The following is an 18,038-nucleotide window of genomic DNA, read 5'->3' as shown; positions in this document are numbered from 1 at the left end:
CCCATTCAGATCGTTGGTCTCCCACTGTCAAACATGCCGATGCATGCTGCACAGCAGGAGACCAACAAGCAAAAAATAAACCAGCACTGTCGCTTTGCATAGTTACCCAATGTGTACCATGGTTATCAGCTTACCGACGTACGCTGGTAACAAATAGTACACAATCCTGTAACTATGGAAAGCGCTTTCGTTAGTTACCCAATGTGTACCATGGTTACCACCTTACCCCCGGGACATGTGTGCTTGAGCCGGCGTACGCTGGTAACCATGGTACACATCGGGTAACTAAGCAAAGCGCTTTGCATAGTTACCCGATTGTGTAACATGGTTACCAGTGTACGCCGGCTCCGTGCCCATTCAGATCGATGGTCTCCCACTGTCAAACACGCCGATGCGTGCTGCACAGCAGGAGACCAAAGAGCAAAAAATGAACCATCATTATTCAAGACTTGCTGATTATATTATTATTCAATCTGCTAACCTACATACACATTCTAGACTACCCGATACGTTAGAATCGGGCCACCTAATAATAATAATATTAATAATAATAATATTAGCAAATACATCTACATAAAAATGGAGTACAGTATAGTTCTCCTGATTAGCTATGTCTCATACCTCACGTGTAGGGTACTGCAGTAGCTTAGCTAGCCATTGTTACCTCCGCTCATATAGTGACAGTTGCTCAACCCAAGCTCCCATAAGTCTACATATATTTTTGACCTACCCATCATAAAACTACGAGGCATCAGCAGTATCAAATTCATTTTAATAAAAAAAAAAAATTAAACAACAATCAAGTAATAATTCAGATCCCAGTGCTGATTTCACTTATATTGTGTTATAAATTTGCCTTTAATTGAATACAAAATACAAATATGTGGCTTTTACATGAATATTTATCTTTGGTTAGAGAAATACATTTTTTCTGGCATTGGAAGACCAATCACATGGACCTGAAAAGTAAAATGAAAAGCAATCATTAATTACAAAGATATTTAATATTTTCAACAGATTTGTTAAGCACTCATTTATCACATATTCATACAGTATTCAGGTAGTAAAATTTCACACATTTTGTAGATTACACCCACAAATTTTAATGTATTTTATTGGGATTTTATGTGATATGCCAAGAATAAGTAGCAAGTATTTGTGAATGGTAAAGGAAATGATACATGGTTTTCTAAATACTTGAGACGTTCTTTTGTATTCAGTCCCTTGTAGTCTCGTTTCCCTAAAAAGAAAAATCCTGAGTGACCAACTGCTTCCATAAGTCACCTAATTAGTAATATTACTCCACCTGTGTGTAATTTATTCTCAGTATAACTACAGCTGTTTTGTGAACGCCTCAGAGGTTTGTTTGAGAATATGTGGGATCAAACAGCATCAAGAAAACCAAGAAACATACCAGACAGGTCAGGGATAAAGTTGTAGAAAAGAGTAAAGCAGGGTTAGGTTATAAAAAAAAAAAATAGCCCAAGTCAAGCCCAACATTTTACAGAGAACTGTCCAATCCATCATTCAAAATGGATGGAGTATGGCACAATGGCAAACCTATCGTGATATGGCTGTCCATCTAAACTGACATCCCAAGCAAGGAAAATACTACTAAGAAGAGATGCAGCCAAGAGGCCTATGGTGGAAGAATTTGTCCACAAAACAACTATTAGACCTTGGTTGCACTTGCGAATCGCTTCCGATGTGAAGTGCTAATGACCCTTGGCTTGCGATCGGATCACAGCTGCGCAGTAGAGGGAGAGAGTGAGCTCTCCATCTGCACCACTGCCTGTGTGCGTACATCGCAGTGCACTCGAAGAACATCCGAGTGCAGTGCGATGTTTCACATGGTCCCATAGACTTGCATGGGTGCATGAGAAGCGAGAGTCGCTGCCAAATGCAGTATTCTTTTCCCTTGCTGATATGGCACAAGAAAAAAAAAATAGCAGATGTACACTGCCTCAGTCTAAAACTAGTGCGAGTGGAACCCGATATTTGATTGGATTGCATTTGTCCATGTAAAACGCAAGTGGAATCGAGGCCTTAGTCATATACTTCCCAAATCTGAAATCTGGCCTTTTATGGAAGAGTAGCAAGAGGAAAGTCATTTTTGAAAGCAAGCCATGAGAAGTCTCGTATGTAGTTAGCACAAAGCCATGTAGGGGACACATAAGTATGTGGAAGAAGGTCCTCTGGTCAGATGAGATCAAAGTAGAACTTTTGTGGATAAATGCAAAATGCTATGTATGGCGGAAAACTATCCCTACACAACACCATGAAAACACCCTACCCACCGTAAAACAGGGTGGTGGCAGCAACACGTTGTGGGGATGCTTTTCTTCAGCAGGGACAGTGAAGCTGGTTAGAGTTGATGGGAAAATGGTAAATCCTGGAGGAAAACCTATTATAGGCTGCAAAAGTCTTGAGACTGGGGCATAGGTCCAGTTTCCAGCAGGACCATGGTTCTAAACATACTGCAAAGCTACAATGGGATGATTTAGATTAAAGCATATTCAAGTGTTTGAATGTCCCAGTCACAGTCCAGACATAACTCCCATTGAGAATCTGTGATCAGACATGAAAATTGCAGTTCACAGACGTTTTCCATCCAATCTCACTGACCTACAGCTATTTTGGAAAGAACAATGGGCAAAACGTTCAGCCTCTAAATGTGCAAATCTGGTGGAGACATACCCCAAAAAGTCTTGCAGCAATAATTGCAGAGAAAGATGATTCTATAAAAGTATTGACTCAGGGGGGCTGAATACTAATGCACGTCACAATTTTCAGATTTATATTTTTAAAATATTTAGGGAACCAAGTATTATTTCCTTTAGACTTCACACATAGTTGCAGCTTTGTGTTGCTATATCACCTAAAATACATTTAAGTTTGTGTGTGCAACAAGACAAAATGTGGAAGAGTTCAAGAGATATGGCTAGAGTTTGTATGGCCACTTTGAAACGTTTTTCATCACTAGTCTATATTTTTTATATATAAATATATGGGGTTGTTCACGTGTATAAAATACACACACAGAACTGTTCAAAAGTTATAGGCATTTGGTTAAGAATGCTCCAAAAGAAGAATCCTTTTAAAAATAGAAGTGTGAATAGTTTATTTTCATCAATCATCAAAGTGCAAAGTGAATAAACAAAAGAGAAATAGTGTCTTGTTACACAAAATACTGATTTGATTTCGGTCTTCAAAAACAGCATGAAAGCACAAATTCTTCTAGGTACACGTGAACACAGTTTTTGAAGGAACTCAGCAAGGTTGTTGTTCCAAATATCAGATCTTCCGTGAAGTAGGTGTACACAAATCCTTTTGTATCTTCATGTATTATTTTCAATTTAATGACTTAAAACAGGGCATAAGTAACACTAATTAAACATGTTTCCTAGCACACACAAATGAAATATCTAGAGTAGTTTTCCAGCTAATTCCTACCTTAAAGACAGTATCCATTCAATGTTTGAGTACCTTTTACCACGACCAACTAATTAAAACGTTACGACATCCAATCACATAGAAACAAAAATATCAATATTAATATTTGGCTAAAGAAAAAACGCTCCCACAACTAGATACTGCTATTCCCTTCCATTCTTTTGAACTCCTCTCAGAACATCCATCCAACTGTGCACAGTACTGGCGAGGAGCTACTTCTGGGGGAACCAATGCTCACTGCTTGCTGTGCACAATAGATGGAGGCGCTCCACTGTGTGTACTAAAGAATTTTGATGGTCGGCCTTGGGTCACACTACTCAGTAGTTACTGAAATTTCACACATCAAATATGAGGCGAAAATCAACAGAACAGCAAACAAGCATGTTACAGCAATGGCAAAGAAGCAATTTTATCCCCTTTCCAACATGACCATTTCTATTTTTTTGCACTTTGTCTTTTTATGCCTTTTCTTACAAAAGCCATAATTATATTTTTCTGTTGATATAGTGGTATGACTGTTTGTTTATTGAAGGGAAAGTTCTAGTTTTGAATGACACCATTTATTTTACCATGCAGTGTACTGCAAAAGCGGAAAAAATCCAAATATGGTAAAATTCCGCAGCTGTGTTTTCGGTTTGGTTTTTAAAGCATTCAGTTACTGGCGTAACTAGTCTGTTGTGCCCCAATGCAAAAGTTGGATCTGGGCCTCTACCTGCATGTTGGTCAGATGTATAGGCCCCTGCAGTGGCTAAATCCTATTAAGACATTTGTGGCTCACCCCATAATTTAATAATGTCCCCCCATACTGACCCCCTTTTGGTTATAAGGTTTCCTATCCTGAACAACTCCTGTAATAATGTCCCCATCTTGGTTCCTTTCTGGTATAATGTCCCCAATCTTGCACCCCTTGCAGTAATAATATCCCCAATCATGAGCCCCTTCCTGGTATACTGTCCCCCATCCAGAACCCTTTCTGGTATAAGATCCTCTTCCTGGGCCTATCATGTAATAATTATTCATGTTCTTCTATAATGGTGTCCTCTTCTACAATCGGCGCACAGGCCCACAGCTGACTTTGGCGTGCGGTTATGCTCGATGCCTGATGTCACTATGTGCTGCCTGTGACTGGCATGGTAATCTTAGCTAATGGTCAATAATTTCCCAGTGGCATAGATTGCAGAGCAGGGCCAACCGGGTATCTGCGCCGCAATATATTTGATCTAAATATAGGTCTTAGAGAACATTATAAGGTAAAATAAATATGGCCATTCAAAACTGCAACTCAAAAAAAAAAAAACCACTCCAAAAACCACTCAAAAAAAAGTCTTCAAAAAAAGAAAAAAAGTTATGCCTCTTAGAAAGAAAAAGGGAAGAAAAAGGGAAAAAAAAGGAAATGTCTATAGGCCCCGTCACACTAAGCAACATCGCTAGCAACATCGCTAGCAACATCGCTGCTAACGAACAACCTTTGTGACGTAGCAGCGATGTTGCTAGTGATGTTGCTGTGTGTGACATCCAGCAACAACCTGGCCCCTGCTGTGAGGTCGCTGGTTGTTGCTGAATGTTCTGGGCCATTTTTTAGTTGTTGCTGTCCCGCTGTGAAGCACAGATCGCTGTGTGTGACAGCGAGACAGCAACAACTAAATGTGCAGGCAGCAGAAGCCGGCTTCTGCGGACACTGGTAACCACGGTAAACATCGGGTAACCAAGAAGCCCTGTCCTTGGTTACCCGATATTTACCTTCGTTACCAGCCTCCGCCGCTCTCACTGTCAGTGCCGGCTCCTGCTCCTTGCATGTGTAGCAGAGTACACATCGGGTAATTAACCCGATGTGTACTGTAGCTAGGAGAGCAGGGAGCCAGCGCTAAGCAGTGTGCGCGGCTCCCTGCTCTCTGCACATGTAGCTGCAGCACACATCGGGTAATTAACCCAATGTGTGCTGTAACTAGGAGAGCAGGGAGCCAGCGCTAAGCGGTGTGCGCTGCTCCCTGCTCTGTGCACATGTAGCTGTAGCACACATCGGGTAATTAACCCGATGTGTACTGTAGCTAGGAGAGCAGGGAGCCAGCGCTAAGCGGTGTGCGCTGCTCCCTGCTCTCTGCACGTGTAGCTGCGTGCGCTGGTAACCAAGGTAAATATCGGGTTGGTTATCTGATATTTACCTTAGTTACCAAGCACAGCATCGCTTCAGTGCGTCGCTGCTGGCTGGGGGCTGGTCACTGGTTGCTGGTGACAGCTCACCAGCAACCCGTGTAGCGATGCTCCAGCAATCCCTGCCAGGTCAGGTTGCTGGTGGGATCGCTGGAGCGTCTGACTGTGTGACCTCTCACCAGCAACCTCCTAGCAACTTACCGGCGATCCCTATCAGGTTGTATCGTTGTTGGGATCGCTGGTAAGTTGTTTAGTGTGACGGTACCTTATGTGTACAAGGGGTTAAACAGTCATTTTGAATTTGGTTTACTTGTTTCGAATAACCAATATTCAAGAATAGTTACAGGAGCAGGTCTAATCACAATCAAAGGATTCAAGGTTTCCCAACTCAACGCTAATCTATGTACAAACAAATGAATGAAACAAACCATTATTTTGTTCACTGCTCTTTAGATCTTGGATGTCTTCTCTTGTGTGTATATGGCGGATCATCTAAGAATAGTTAAGATTTGTTACTATATCGAAGTACAAAAAGGCAGCACAGCGATTGCGACTGTCCAACAAAATAACTAAACCTCATTTCTAACAGTATTTAATACAGGCTACTAGAAGCAATGCAGCTTCCAAGCTCTGTCTGCACAGATTGGTCAGCAAATAAATATTCAGATATCAGACATAGAAAAATGTACAATTATACACTGATACAGGCCGCATTTTTTTTTTTTTTTTTAAAAATACGTTTAACTGGAATCTCTTAATATACAAGGTCAAAACTGGTTGAAGGCAGGGCTGTGGAGTCGGAGTCGGAGTCGTGGAGTCGGAGTCGGAGTCGGAGCTCATTTTGGTGGAGTCGGAGTCGGAGTTGGAGTCGGTATAAAATGCACCGACTCCGACTCCTAAAATATATAATAAATTGGGGACAGGAGTGCAATGCAGAATGTGCTGAATATTTTACTAAATAATATTTAGTATAATGCTTATATTTAAGTGAAAAATTTATTGTAGTATAATGTGAACATCAGACATTTAATTGTTTTTATGATACAATAATCAAGATATTTGGATAGAACATAAAATATTTATTGGATACAACTTTAGAACACAAAAAACTAATAAATTGTAAATATGTAATATTATATATATATACACAGTGTATATACACACACAAGATACACTATGTAATATACAGTAGATTACATATATATCTTGTGTGTGTATATACACTGTGTATATATATATAATATTACATATTTACAATTTATTAGTTTTTTGTGTTCTAAAGTTGTATCCAATAAATATATTTTATGTTCTATCCAAATATCTTGATTATTGTATCATAAAAATTATTAAATGTCTAATGTTCACATACACATATTCATGTACTACAATAAATTTTTCACCTAACTATAAGCAATATATGTAGGAGTCGGAGTCGGAGCCGGAGTCGGAGTCGGAGCCGGAGTCGGAGTCGGTGCAAGAGAATTTGAGGAGTCGGAGTCGGAGTCGGAGTCGAAGGTTTGGCTTACCGACTCCACAGCCCTGGTTGAAGGACATGTCTGCAGATTCTAGAAGGGTCTGGGTGGTTTTGTCTCAGGTTTGAGCTTTAACATGGTCGGGAAAATAAGACAGTCATAACATACAACAAAGTGTCTGACAAACTGTAGCACGAAAAATGTCACTAGTTTATTAATTAAGGGCAACTAAGGGCATATGTGCACTAATACAAAGCAAAAAGTCTGGTTCAAACAAACAAGCTCTTGTCTGTTATATACAGTTCACATACAAGGCATTATTTAATGCAGTACCTGCACTCTGTGCACACACATCTAGGCATTTTGAGTGTAGTCACAATCTTCATCATGATTCACGATTAAGAGCATGACTACACTCGAAACACAAATGCGTGCGCACAGAGTACTCAATTAAATAACGGCATGTAATAAAGAAGAACCTGGTTTGTTTGAACTAGACGTTTTGCTTTGTATTGGATCGTGGATTCAGGCTGCAGCAGAGCCAACACCCTAGCTCCAAACAGAAGGAATATAACATATTGGGGAGCTAGACTTTATTGTATTCATATTTACACTGGCCAATATTATCGAAGGAGCATTCCCATGTACACTTGATTTTCAATTACCAGTTTGCTCATTCGTTGGATGAAATTATATGATTTAAGATTGCTTAAAAATAATTTTTCACCGGCAGCTTGTTGCCCTGTGTAAACAGTAAGTGATGTCGAGAAGAATATGCTATGTGCACAGAACAATGATGTTATCAATTGTTTTGTGCACATGGAGATTATGTTGGCTGGTCTAAACAGACTATTATATGACTGCAGTTTGTCCTGCATATCTTAAAAGGGAACCTGTCACTAGGTTTTTACCTTATAAGCTGCGGCCACCACCAGTAATCTCTTTCTAGAATACTGTATATAAGTTGCCCAAGCCGCTCTGTGTAACGCAAAAACACCTTCATAATACTCACCTCTGGTCTGATGGGTGTCGCTATCAGTCCAGCACCTCCTCCATCTTGTGGGATGGCCATTCTCCTGCCCAACCCCATGTGGTTGACTCGTCCTACGTCATTTACACAGAGGCCTCTATTGAGCTCTTGCGCATGCGTACTTTGATCTCCCCTGCTGAGGGCAGAGCATAGTACTGTAATGTTCAAACGCGAGGAAAGATCAAAGGCCGCCTGCGCATGTGCACTACAATTCTTTGACCTGCCCTCAGCCAGGCAGCTCAAAGTGCGCATGCGCAGGAGCGCAATGGAAGCCTCTGTATGAATGATGCAGGATACGTCATGCACACGGGGCTGGGCAGGAGGACAGCGATCGCACAAGATCGAGGAGGTGCCGGACTGAGAACAGCGACACCCATCGGACCGAACCACACCCTAGGTGAGTATTCTAAAAATGTTTTTTACATTCTACAGAGTGGCCTGGGCCCTTATACACAGTATTCCAAAATGCTGTATATAAGGGCTCACTGGTGGTGGTCAAAACTCACATGGGAAAAACCTGATGACAGGTTACCTTTAAGAGCTATGATTGACGCATCTAAAGAATGGAAACAGATATAAACACATCTTGATAAAACTGTAATATTGTTTAAAAGGAATAAGTACAGAACATTTTTTTTTACCTTCCATTTCAGAATCACTGTCTTCCACATAAGGCAAGTTTATCAGAGTCTGACGTTTGTCCCTTAGGACGACAAGCTGTAGCTTCCCTCTTGATTTTTCTATCAATGCCTGTGCCTCGCTCAAAGACATGTTCTCTGTTAAAATACCATTTATCTGAAAATAAATAGGATGTCGTGAGAAAAAAAACCCCAACATGACTTATAAAGAAAAACAGTAAAATTATTTCCATCCCATCCATTCCTAAAGACAGAAGATTATTGGAAAATATAAAAGGAAAAATTGTTCCGTTTAAATATTGTAAAACATTTATTTCATATATGATCAATTAAACATACAGGAGCAAAGCCTGATGCTGTGGTATCCGCGCTTCCCTTGGCGTCATAGATCTTGCCCTAGCCTGTACCTTTCCAACCACACATTTAGCATCTCCCTCAAGGCTCTGTCTTGGGAAGCCTACTCTTCTCCATCTATACCTTTAGGCTGAGATAAGATTCCAATATCATCTATGCGCTGATGACATTCAGATGCACCTTTCTAGACCAGATGTCACCTCTATGCTGTGTGGCAGACGTCCGCTGCCTTGGGGTAACCCTTGACTCTGAATTGTCCTTCAAACTGCACATACAAGCTCTCACCACCTCCGACTCCAAAATATTTTCAGAATCTGTCCCACCCTAAAACCTGAATCCAATAAAATGCTAGTGCATGCCCTCATCATCTCACGCCTTTACTACTGCAACATCCTCATCTGTGCCCTCCCTGATAACATACTTACACTTCTCAAGTCCGTCCTTAACTCAGCTGCCCAACTAACCCACCTCTCCCCTCACTACTCATTCGGTTTTCCCCTCTGTAAATTCCTTCATTGATTCCTGGTTCCCAACGTATCCAGTTCAAACTAGTAACAGTGACCTACAAAGGTGTTCATAATCTGTCTCCTAAGTAAATCTCCAAACTAATCTGATATCTACCATAACGTAATCTCTGGTGCTACTAATACCTCCTTCTCTCTGCCACACTTACTCATTCCTCACACAATCATCTCCAAGACTTCTCTCCAGTATCCCCCATGCTCTAGAATTCTGTACCCCTACACATCCGATTATCAGTCACATTTGTACTTAAACCAGGCCGCAGCCAATGAAAAGGGGAGGAAGTCAGGAAAACCAAAAATTAATCCCCATTAAAAATTAACTTTTAATAATAAACATTAAAAGATCAAAAACCACATTAATACAAACAACAGGTTATCCAGGGAGTATAATAACAAAAGCTAGGAAGGGAGACGGGAAAAGGCTGTCCCTGGATATCCCTAAGGTAGCTCTCCCTACCTAGCAATGGAGGGTATGACGCCCTAAGGGTTGTGGCGCCCCCATTCACCGACGGGAGACCCTAAATGACCCTAAAAAGACCTTGCATATAAGTCAAACACCAAAATATTAGAAAAGCCTCATCAAAAATAAGATAAGACAGAAAACTTATCTGGAAAGTCCACGACAAAAACCCCGACGCGTTTCCTCCCATAGATGCCAGGGAATCATCAGGGGACATGCCCAGGAGGTCCAATATAGATACGAGCTCCTCCTTGGCGCACCAGAGCAGTGGTGTGTGAGGGCGATACCTGAATTGCCAGGAAGGGGCTCGGCTATTTAAATGATAAAGCCACGCCCCGTAATCCGGAAGTGTACACCCGGCCAGTTATTAAAGATAAATAATGCATTCACGAGTCAAACAACTCATAAGCAAATCCATACAAGGTGCAGAAAACCCACGATAGACCTAATATGTATAACAGGTTGGAACAGAGAGCGCTGCAAATGCGCTTCACCAGCATCCATAGTGCACACACCATAGATGTGTCAATAGTGGAACGCAAATGCGCTCCACAAGCGTCCATAGTGTGCGCACCAAAAAACCATCATAGGTACGTCAGTAAGTGCGTCCCACAGGGTAAACAGATGTTATCCCTACAAAGGAAAAATACATGCATTATGAATAGAACGGGAATACACAGAGTTAAAAATTGGGGGCAAAAACAGGAAAAGTACTAAAAATAATAGGTTAGACAAATATGCGAGCCAAAATAAGGCATAAATTCAGAACAAACCGTGACTACACGAAGTCTATACGGTATACTGGAGACCTTATGGACAGAAGAAGGGGCCTTAAATAAAACTGGCAAAGCTTAGACATTCATTTATACACGCTGGGAACAGTGAATCAATCAGTTATAGCCACCTCGTCTCACATTGGAGGATCTTTCTGTTCCAGTCGCCTTGTCTAGGAGACTGGGGAACAGTTTTGATTGCTCTAAAGGTCAAGGCATTCAGATCCCCTCCATGAACCTGGTTAATGTGTCGTGCCAGTGGTGTATTGCGTTCATGCCTAATGTCCCCCAGATGTTCACTGATTCGAACCCGCAATTGGCGTTTTGTCTTCCCAACATAGTCAAGGGGGGACAGGCATGTACACAGATACAACACTCCCACTGTGCGGCAATTAGCAAAGTGTCTATTTTGGAAGACTCGATGGGTAGCGCTACTTGAAAAAGATTTTGAGGGTGTAATCCACCTAAAAAAAAGCTACATTTGCCGCACCGGAAGGTGCCATTGCTCCTATTCTCAAGCCAGGTCGACACCCGGGGTCTTGTTAGATGGCTACGTACAACCGAATCCTTAACAGATCTGCCCCGCCTAAAAATCACTGATGGTTTTTGTGTTATGAATTTAGCAATGTCGGGGTCGGCCCTAATGATAGCCCAGTGTTTCCGGAGTATCCTCATCACCTGGTCGTTTTGATCGTCATATGTGCCTATAAGCCGGCATGCTGAAAAGCCTGAACAACAATCTTCTTCGGATAGCCCCTATAATTAAACCTCTTCTTCAAATTTGTGGCCTGTCTATCAAAATCAGAAAAGGAGGAACAATTTCTCCGCAGTCTCAGAAATTGTCCTTTGGGAATACCGCGTTTAAGAGGTAGAGGGTGAGAGCTCTCCCACCGAAGGAGATTATTTGATGCAGTTGGCTTTCTAAAGATGGTACTAATCAGCATACCATTTTTTGTCTTTCGAATTGTCACATCAAGGAAATTGATACAATTCCTCCCAAATTCAGAGGTAGAATTAAGACCAATGTCATTGGTGTTTAGGGCTTCCACAAACCCCAGAAACGAGACCCTGTCACCTGACCAAAGGACGAGAATGTCGTCAATGTATCTCCCCCAGAAAACAATGTGGGGGGACCAGACGACATCCTCGTCCTTGAAAACAAACTGATCCTCCCACCAGTCCAGGAGCACGTTAGCATAGGAGGGAGCACAAGGGCTCCCCATTGCTGTGCCCCTGAGCTGGTGGTAGAATCGTTCATCAAAAAGAAAAAAATTCCTTTGTAAGGTGAATTCAAGGAGTTCAAGCACGAACTGATTGTGTGGATACAGATGGACACCTCGAGTGTTAAGGTAAAAGTCCACTGCCCTCAGACAGACGTCATGCCTAATACTACTATATAAAGCCTCAACGTCGATTGAGGCCAGGAACGTATCTGGTTCAAGAACTAAACCCTCTAGCTTATTTAACAGATCAGTGGTATCTCTCACAAAAGAGGGGAGAGAAGAAACAAAAGGTTTAAGTATTTGATCAACATATATGCTGCTGTTTTGGCAAAGGGCATCAATCCCGGAGACTATGGGGCGACCCTTTAAGAGGGTCACTCCTTTGTGAATCTTTGGAAGGGCATAAAAAGTGTCTATGGTAGGATATCTAGGCATCAAAAAATCAAATTCATTCTTGGAGAGCAACCCGGTATCTCTAGCTCCCTCAAGAATATGCCTCAATTGTACACCATAGTCACCCGATGGATCCCCCTTAGAACTTCATACGTGTTTCTGTCCTGCACATGGAGAGATAGTCAGGTCTGTTCATGATAACAGTGTTTCCCCCCTTGTCAGAAGGTTTTATGACTATAGAGGCATTATTGCTAAGATCTTCAAGCGCCTTTTTAAGGGGGTGAGACAAATTTGAGGAGATCTTGTTTTTACGTGGATTGATACGACCAATATCTCTAGTGACCAACTTCAAAAAAATATCGACACTCCCCACATCAGTATTTGGTGGCATCTTGGTACTTTTAGGTTTTAAATCAGAGAACGGGCCCTCTCAGATACCACGTTGTCCCTCCTCAAGGAGTTGATCCAGTAACCTGAGGTCAGGAAGATCATCCATTGTGATACCCAGTTGGAGGCATTTATTTTTATCGTTAAGGCTAAAGAACTTCTTCCACTTCAATTTCCATGAAAAAAGATTTAAATCTTTAGTCCACAAAAAAAGGATCTAACCTTGGAGTATGTACAAAAGAAAGGCCAGCATGGAGGACAGACTTCTCATCTACAGAGTGTAAGATGATAAATTAATAATACTCTTCTCGTCTGCTTGTCCACTAAAGTCAGCCCTAGAGTGTGTTACTTCTTTTGTCCCCCCGAGGGCTCTGTTCTGCTCCACAAACATTCCAAAAAATGATCCTGCTCCTCTAAAAAGAGGAAGAGGATGAGGAACCATTGGCGCCAGTAGATTGCGACCCAGATACTGACGCTACGGAACTATTTCCGGGAAACGTATTTTCAATTAAAACCTGTTATACATATTAGGTCTATCGTGGGTTTCCCCCCCAACCTTCTGTCTCCCGGCCAATTGTCCACTAGACTAAGCCCACAAGAGCAGAGCCCTCTTCCCTCTGTACCAGTCTGTTATTGTTGTTTGTGGTAATTTACAGTATATATGTATTTTGTAATAATAATAATGTGTTGTAAGGCTCAGGACATTTGGGGGCTCAGTTGGAAAGATAATCCTCTAAAACACTAACTAGTGTGGCCAACAGCAATGGGGATGCACGGTTTTCCTCCAGGTAATGTAACCGTAATCTCTTCAGGGATGCAGTGAAAGGATTAAATCTCCTAACTTCTAACTTATTGCTTTAATAACAATTCAGTGATAAGTGGGGTCGGTCAGAAAACAAAGGTTACATTAGGACTAGTTACTACTATTACTAGTATTGAGGATTTCACTGCCTGTCCTACTGAGCAACAAGTACTGCTAATTTTACACCGGCAATAAAACATACAAAACACTTAAAATGGCAAACGTGGGTCCATTTAATAAAGTAAATCTATTAGAGTATCCATACCTCCCAACCTTTCAAGAAAGGAAAGAGGGACAAAGTATGCGGCGCGTGCAAATTTTGACCACGCCCCTAGCCACACCCATTTGGAAGTAAGGGTCATTCAGCAGATGCCCCGGACTGTTCATTCATATTTATAGCAGTCAGATTTTTTTATATTTCTGTGTCACTATATGACATGTTGCTTATTTGTGCCTATCAATCTGTGTTCACACGTTGCATAAATTCTGTTTCTTTTTGTTTCTGTCTGCACCAAACTACACAATAACAATCTTCTCTGTTTTTTCCATTTTTGCTGCATTTTTTCTGCCTTTTCTCCATTATTTAATGCGTTTTTGGTTCAGATGTGAATCTGCGTTTTTAAGTGTTTTTATTGTACAGAGAAGCTTTTTCCTGCATTTTTTTAAGCTCCACATAGAAACCTCCAGAGAAACACCCCCCCCGAAAACCGCAGAATTCAGCAGCGTCTTTTCATGGAATCACATCCACTTTACTTGGACAATTAAACACAGCAGAATAAATGTGCAAAGAAACAGCAGAATAAAATGCAGCATTTACACTGCATGTGAATATGGACTAATTGTCCAAGCAAAGTGGATGAGACGTCCTGAAATCTCCGCTCCTGGTGCGTGGAAAGACGCCGCTGAACTGCGCGGATTTGGTGTTTCTTTCTTTATAAGCTTCAGGATTCACATCAGCAACAAATATGTATCAAATAAGGGGGACAATGTATAAAAAATACCGCAAACACGCAATAATCAGAGAACATTGTTATTGCACTCTTGGCGCGGACACCTGCAGAAAAAATGCCGCATTTACGCTATGTGTGAACAAGGCCTCAGTGATCCATTTTTATTACATTTTTTATGGGTTTTAATAAAGAAAATAATAAATTGCGCCTTTTTTTTCCCGCCATTTACCGATCCCCATAAATAATCTGATCGCTGTGTTGTTCAGGTCATTACGATTACAGGGACACCAAATATGTCCATGTTATTTTCTGATTTGTGATGTTTATTATTTTATAAAAAAGTGCAATAAAATTACATTATTCTATTTTTTTTTATTATTTTTAGTAACTTCATTAGAAGAAAAAAAAAATCCTCTTTTCCTCTCCCTCTAGAATACAGGACATAGAGATGCTGCTCTGTACAATGTAGCTGTGTCCTGTGTAATCTGCTGTGTAAGAGGCTGCATTGTAGGTTCATTTATGTGAAATCCTCCCTCTGACATCATCAATCCTAGTGGCTCAACAGCTAGAGCAGCTAGGAAAGCCAGGAGGTTGCTGGACACAAGTTTTGAACGTTGCTGGTTTGAATCCAAGGTGGTTTTTTAAATAAAAAAAAAATAAAAAAAAAATTGTATTTGTATTTTTTTCGTCATTTCTTTATAGTAGTTTTATGGGAACAAATTAATCTGACTCTTTCACCAACATGGAGATACAGTATCTATCTATCTATCTCTATCCCTCTATCTATCTATGATTCTCTCTATCAATGATTCTATCTATGATTCTAGCTATCTATGATTCTATCCCTCTATCTATTATCTGTCGTGTATCTATATATCCCTCTATCATCCATCCATCCCACTATCATCCATCCCTCCCTCTATCCCTCCATTCATCCCTCCATTCATCCCTCCTTCTATCCCTCCTTCTATCCCTCCATTCATCCCTCCATTCATCCCTCCATTCATCCCTCTATCATCCATCCATCCCTCCCTCTATCCCTCCTTTCATCCCTCTATCCCTCCATTCATCCCTCCTTCTATCCCTCCATTCATCCCTCTATCATCCATCCATCCCTCCCTCTATCCCTCCTTTCATCCCTCCCTCTATCCCTCCATTCATCCCTCTATCATCCATCCATCCCTCCCTCTATCCCTCCATTCATCCCTCCCTCTATCCCTCCATTCATCCCTCCTTCTATCCCTCCAGTCATCCCTCCATTCATCCCTCTATCATCCATCCATCCCTGCCTCTATCCCTCGATTCATCCCTCCCTCTATCCCTCCATTCCTCCCTCTATCCCTCCATTCATCCCTCCTTCTATCCCTCCATTCATCCCTCTATCATCCATCCATCCCTCCCTCTATCCCTCCATTCATCCCTCCCTCTATCCCTCCATTCATCCCTCTATCCCTCCATTCATCCCTCCTTCTATCCCTCCATTCATCCCTCCATTCATCCCTCCATTCATCCCTCTATCATCCATCCATCCCTCCCTCTATGCCTCCATTCATCCCTCTATCATCCATCCATCCCTGCCTCTATCCCTCCATTCATCCCTCCCTCTATCCCTCCATTCATCCCTCTATCATCCATCCATCCCTCCCTCCATCCCTCCATTCATCCCTCCATTCATCCATCTTTGCAGCTGAATAACCTGCTTCTGGTGTCTCACCTGCAGTATAGAGGTCAAGATAACAAAATCTTCCTATTGGTTTCAATAGAGGCAGTAGCTCAAAAAAAGTGGTAAAACTGCTGCCTTTGAAACAATGAACTCACAGTTCCACGAGTTCGAGTCCCGGCCGCTCTGAAAATCCAGAGCCGATGATAATTTAATTTAATTTATTCACTCCACTGAGGGGAGGAGCCGGGACATCAGCTGTGAGCCGCGGGAGGGCGGGACAGCCCTGATAAATCGTGCAAGTCCCGCAGAATCTGGGACGGTTGGGAGGTATGGAGTATCTAATGAAGATCCCTTCTAACCTCCTTGCGATGCGTTGGTGATATACAGGACACTCCGAAATGCATTGCAGCATTCCTGAAGGCTGGTGTTAAAACCTATGCATTTCGAAGGATCAGAGTCCTTCTTCCACAGGGTTTGGTAAATGCAACCAGAAATCTGTCACCAGGTTTTTCCTACCCCATCTGAGAGCAGGATAATGTAGAGACAGAGACGTGTCACTTATTACGTTGCCTGCTGTCATTTTTATAAAAATCAGTGTTTTCTCTGCTGCAGATCTAGCAGTTATACAGAGCTCATGAATATAGACTACCTGGCAGCACGCCAAGTAGTCCTTTAATGATAATCTCCTGCTGATTAAACAGTGATTTTATCAAAACTACACTAAAGGCCACGTCTCACTAAGCAACATCGCTAGCAACATCGCTGCTGAGGCACAACTTTTGTGATGTAGCAGCGATGTTGCTAGTGATGTTGCTGTGTGTGACATCCAGCAACAACCTGGCCCCTGCTGTGAGGTCGCTGGTTGTTGCTGAATGTCATGGACCATTTTTTAGTTGTTGCTCTCGCGCTGTGAAGCACACATCGCTGTGTGTGACAGCGATAGAGCAAAAACTGAATGTGCAGTGAGCAGGGAGCCGGCTTCTGCGGACGCTGGTAACCAATGTAAATATCGGGTAACCAAGAAGCCCTTTCCTTGGTTACCCGATACTTACCTTCGTTACCAGCATCCGCCGCTCTCACGCTGTCAGTGCCGGCTCCCTGCTTCCTGCACACGTAGCCGGAGTGCACATTGGGTAATTAACCCGATGTGTACTCTGGCTAGGAGTGCAGGGAGCCAGCGCTAAGCGGTGTGCGCTGGTAACCAAGGTAAATATCGGGTTGGTTACCTGATACTTACCTTAGTTATCAAGCGCAGCATCGCTTCCACGCGTCGCTGCTGGCTGGGGGCTGGTCACTGGTTGCTGGTGAGATCTGCCTGTTTGACAGCTCACCAGCAACCCGTGTAGCGACGCTCCAGCGATCCCTGCCAGGTCAGGTTGCTGGTGGGATCGCTGGAGCGTCGCTTAGTGTGACGGTACCTTAAGCAGCACAGTAAATGACAGATCGCTGGAATCAGGGTCTCTGCTCCTACATTATGCTGTTCTCAGATTAAGTGGCAAAAAGTTGGTGACAGATTCCCTTTGAATGGCTTAGTGGAGTCCAGTCTCAACAGCTGATTAACCAGGGAAAGGAGAAAGTATGGAGCTTACACTGAAACAATAGCCTATCAGGTTTTTTGATCAGTGGTCATGAATTCTATTTTACTATATTACACCAGCAACATCTTCTCCATATAGTACATACTGGGATTAATCCAATCATCCAGCCATTTTTTTTATATTATTTTTTTACATTATTTTAATACAATGTTTTTTGTGCTTATGTA

At 42.0% G+C, this 18,038-nt stretch overlaps 1 protein-coding gene across 1 annotated transcript in view; it reads right to left on the bottom strand.

The window, feature by feature from the left end:
• Positions 1-753: 753 nt before the first annotated feature.
• LOC142245237 (tight junction protein 2-like) overlaps positions 754-18,038 on the bottom strand; it is an 84,052-nt gene continuing 66,767 nt past the window's right edge. The window contains exons 7-9 of the mRNA XM_075317802.1: positions 8,748-8,901; positions 6,033-6,096; positions 754-959 (exon numbers count right to left, since the gene is read on the bottom strand). Coding sequence (XP_075173917.1) covers positions 6,044-6,096; positions 8,748-8,901 — 207 coding nt within the window. The 3' untranslated portion in view covers positions 754-959; positions 6,033-6,043. The remainder of the gene's footprint in view (positions 960-6,032; positions 6,097-8,747; positions 8,902-18,038) is intronic.

The sequence above is a fragment of the Anomaloglossus baeobatrachus genome, chromosome 1 (genome assembly GCF_048569485.1).
Source record: "Anomaloglossus baeobatrachus isolate aAnoBae1 chromosome 1, aAnoBae1.hap1, whole genome shotgun sequence".
Classification (NCBI taxonomy): Eukaryota; Metazoa; Chordata; class Amphibia; order Anura; family Aromobatidae; genus Anomaloglossus; species Anomaloglossus baeobatrachus.
Note: the sequence above shows the minus strand (reverse complement) of the source record. Positions and strands in the feature narration are given on the sequence as shown.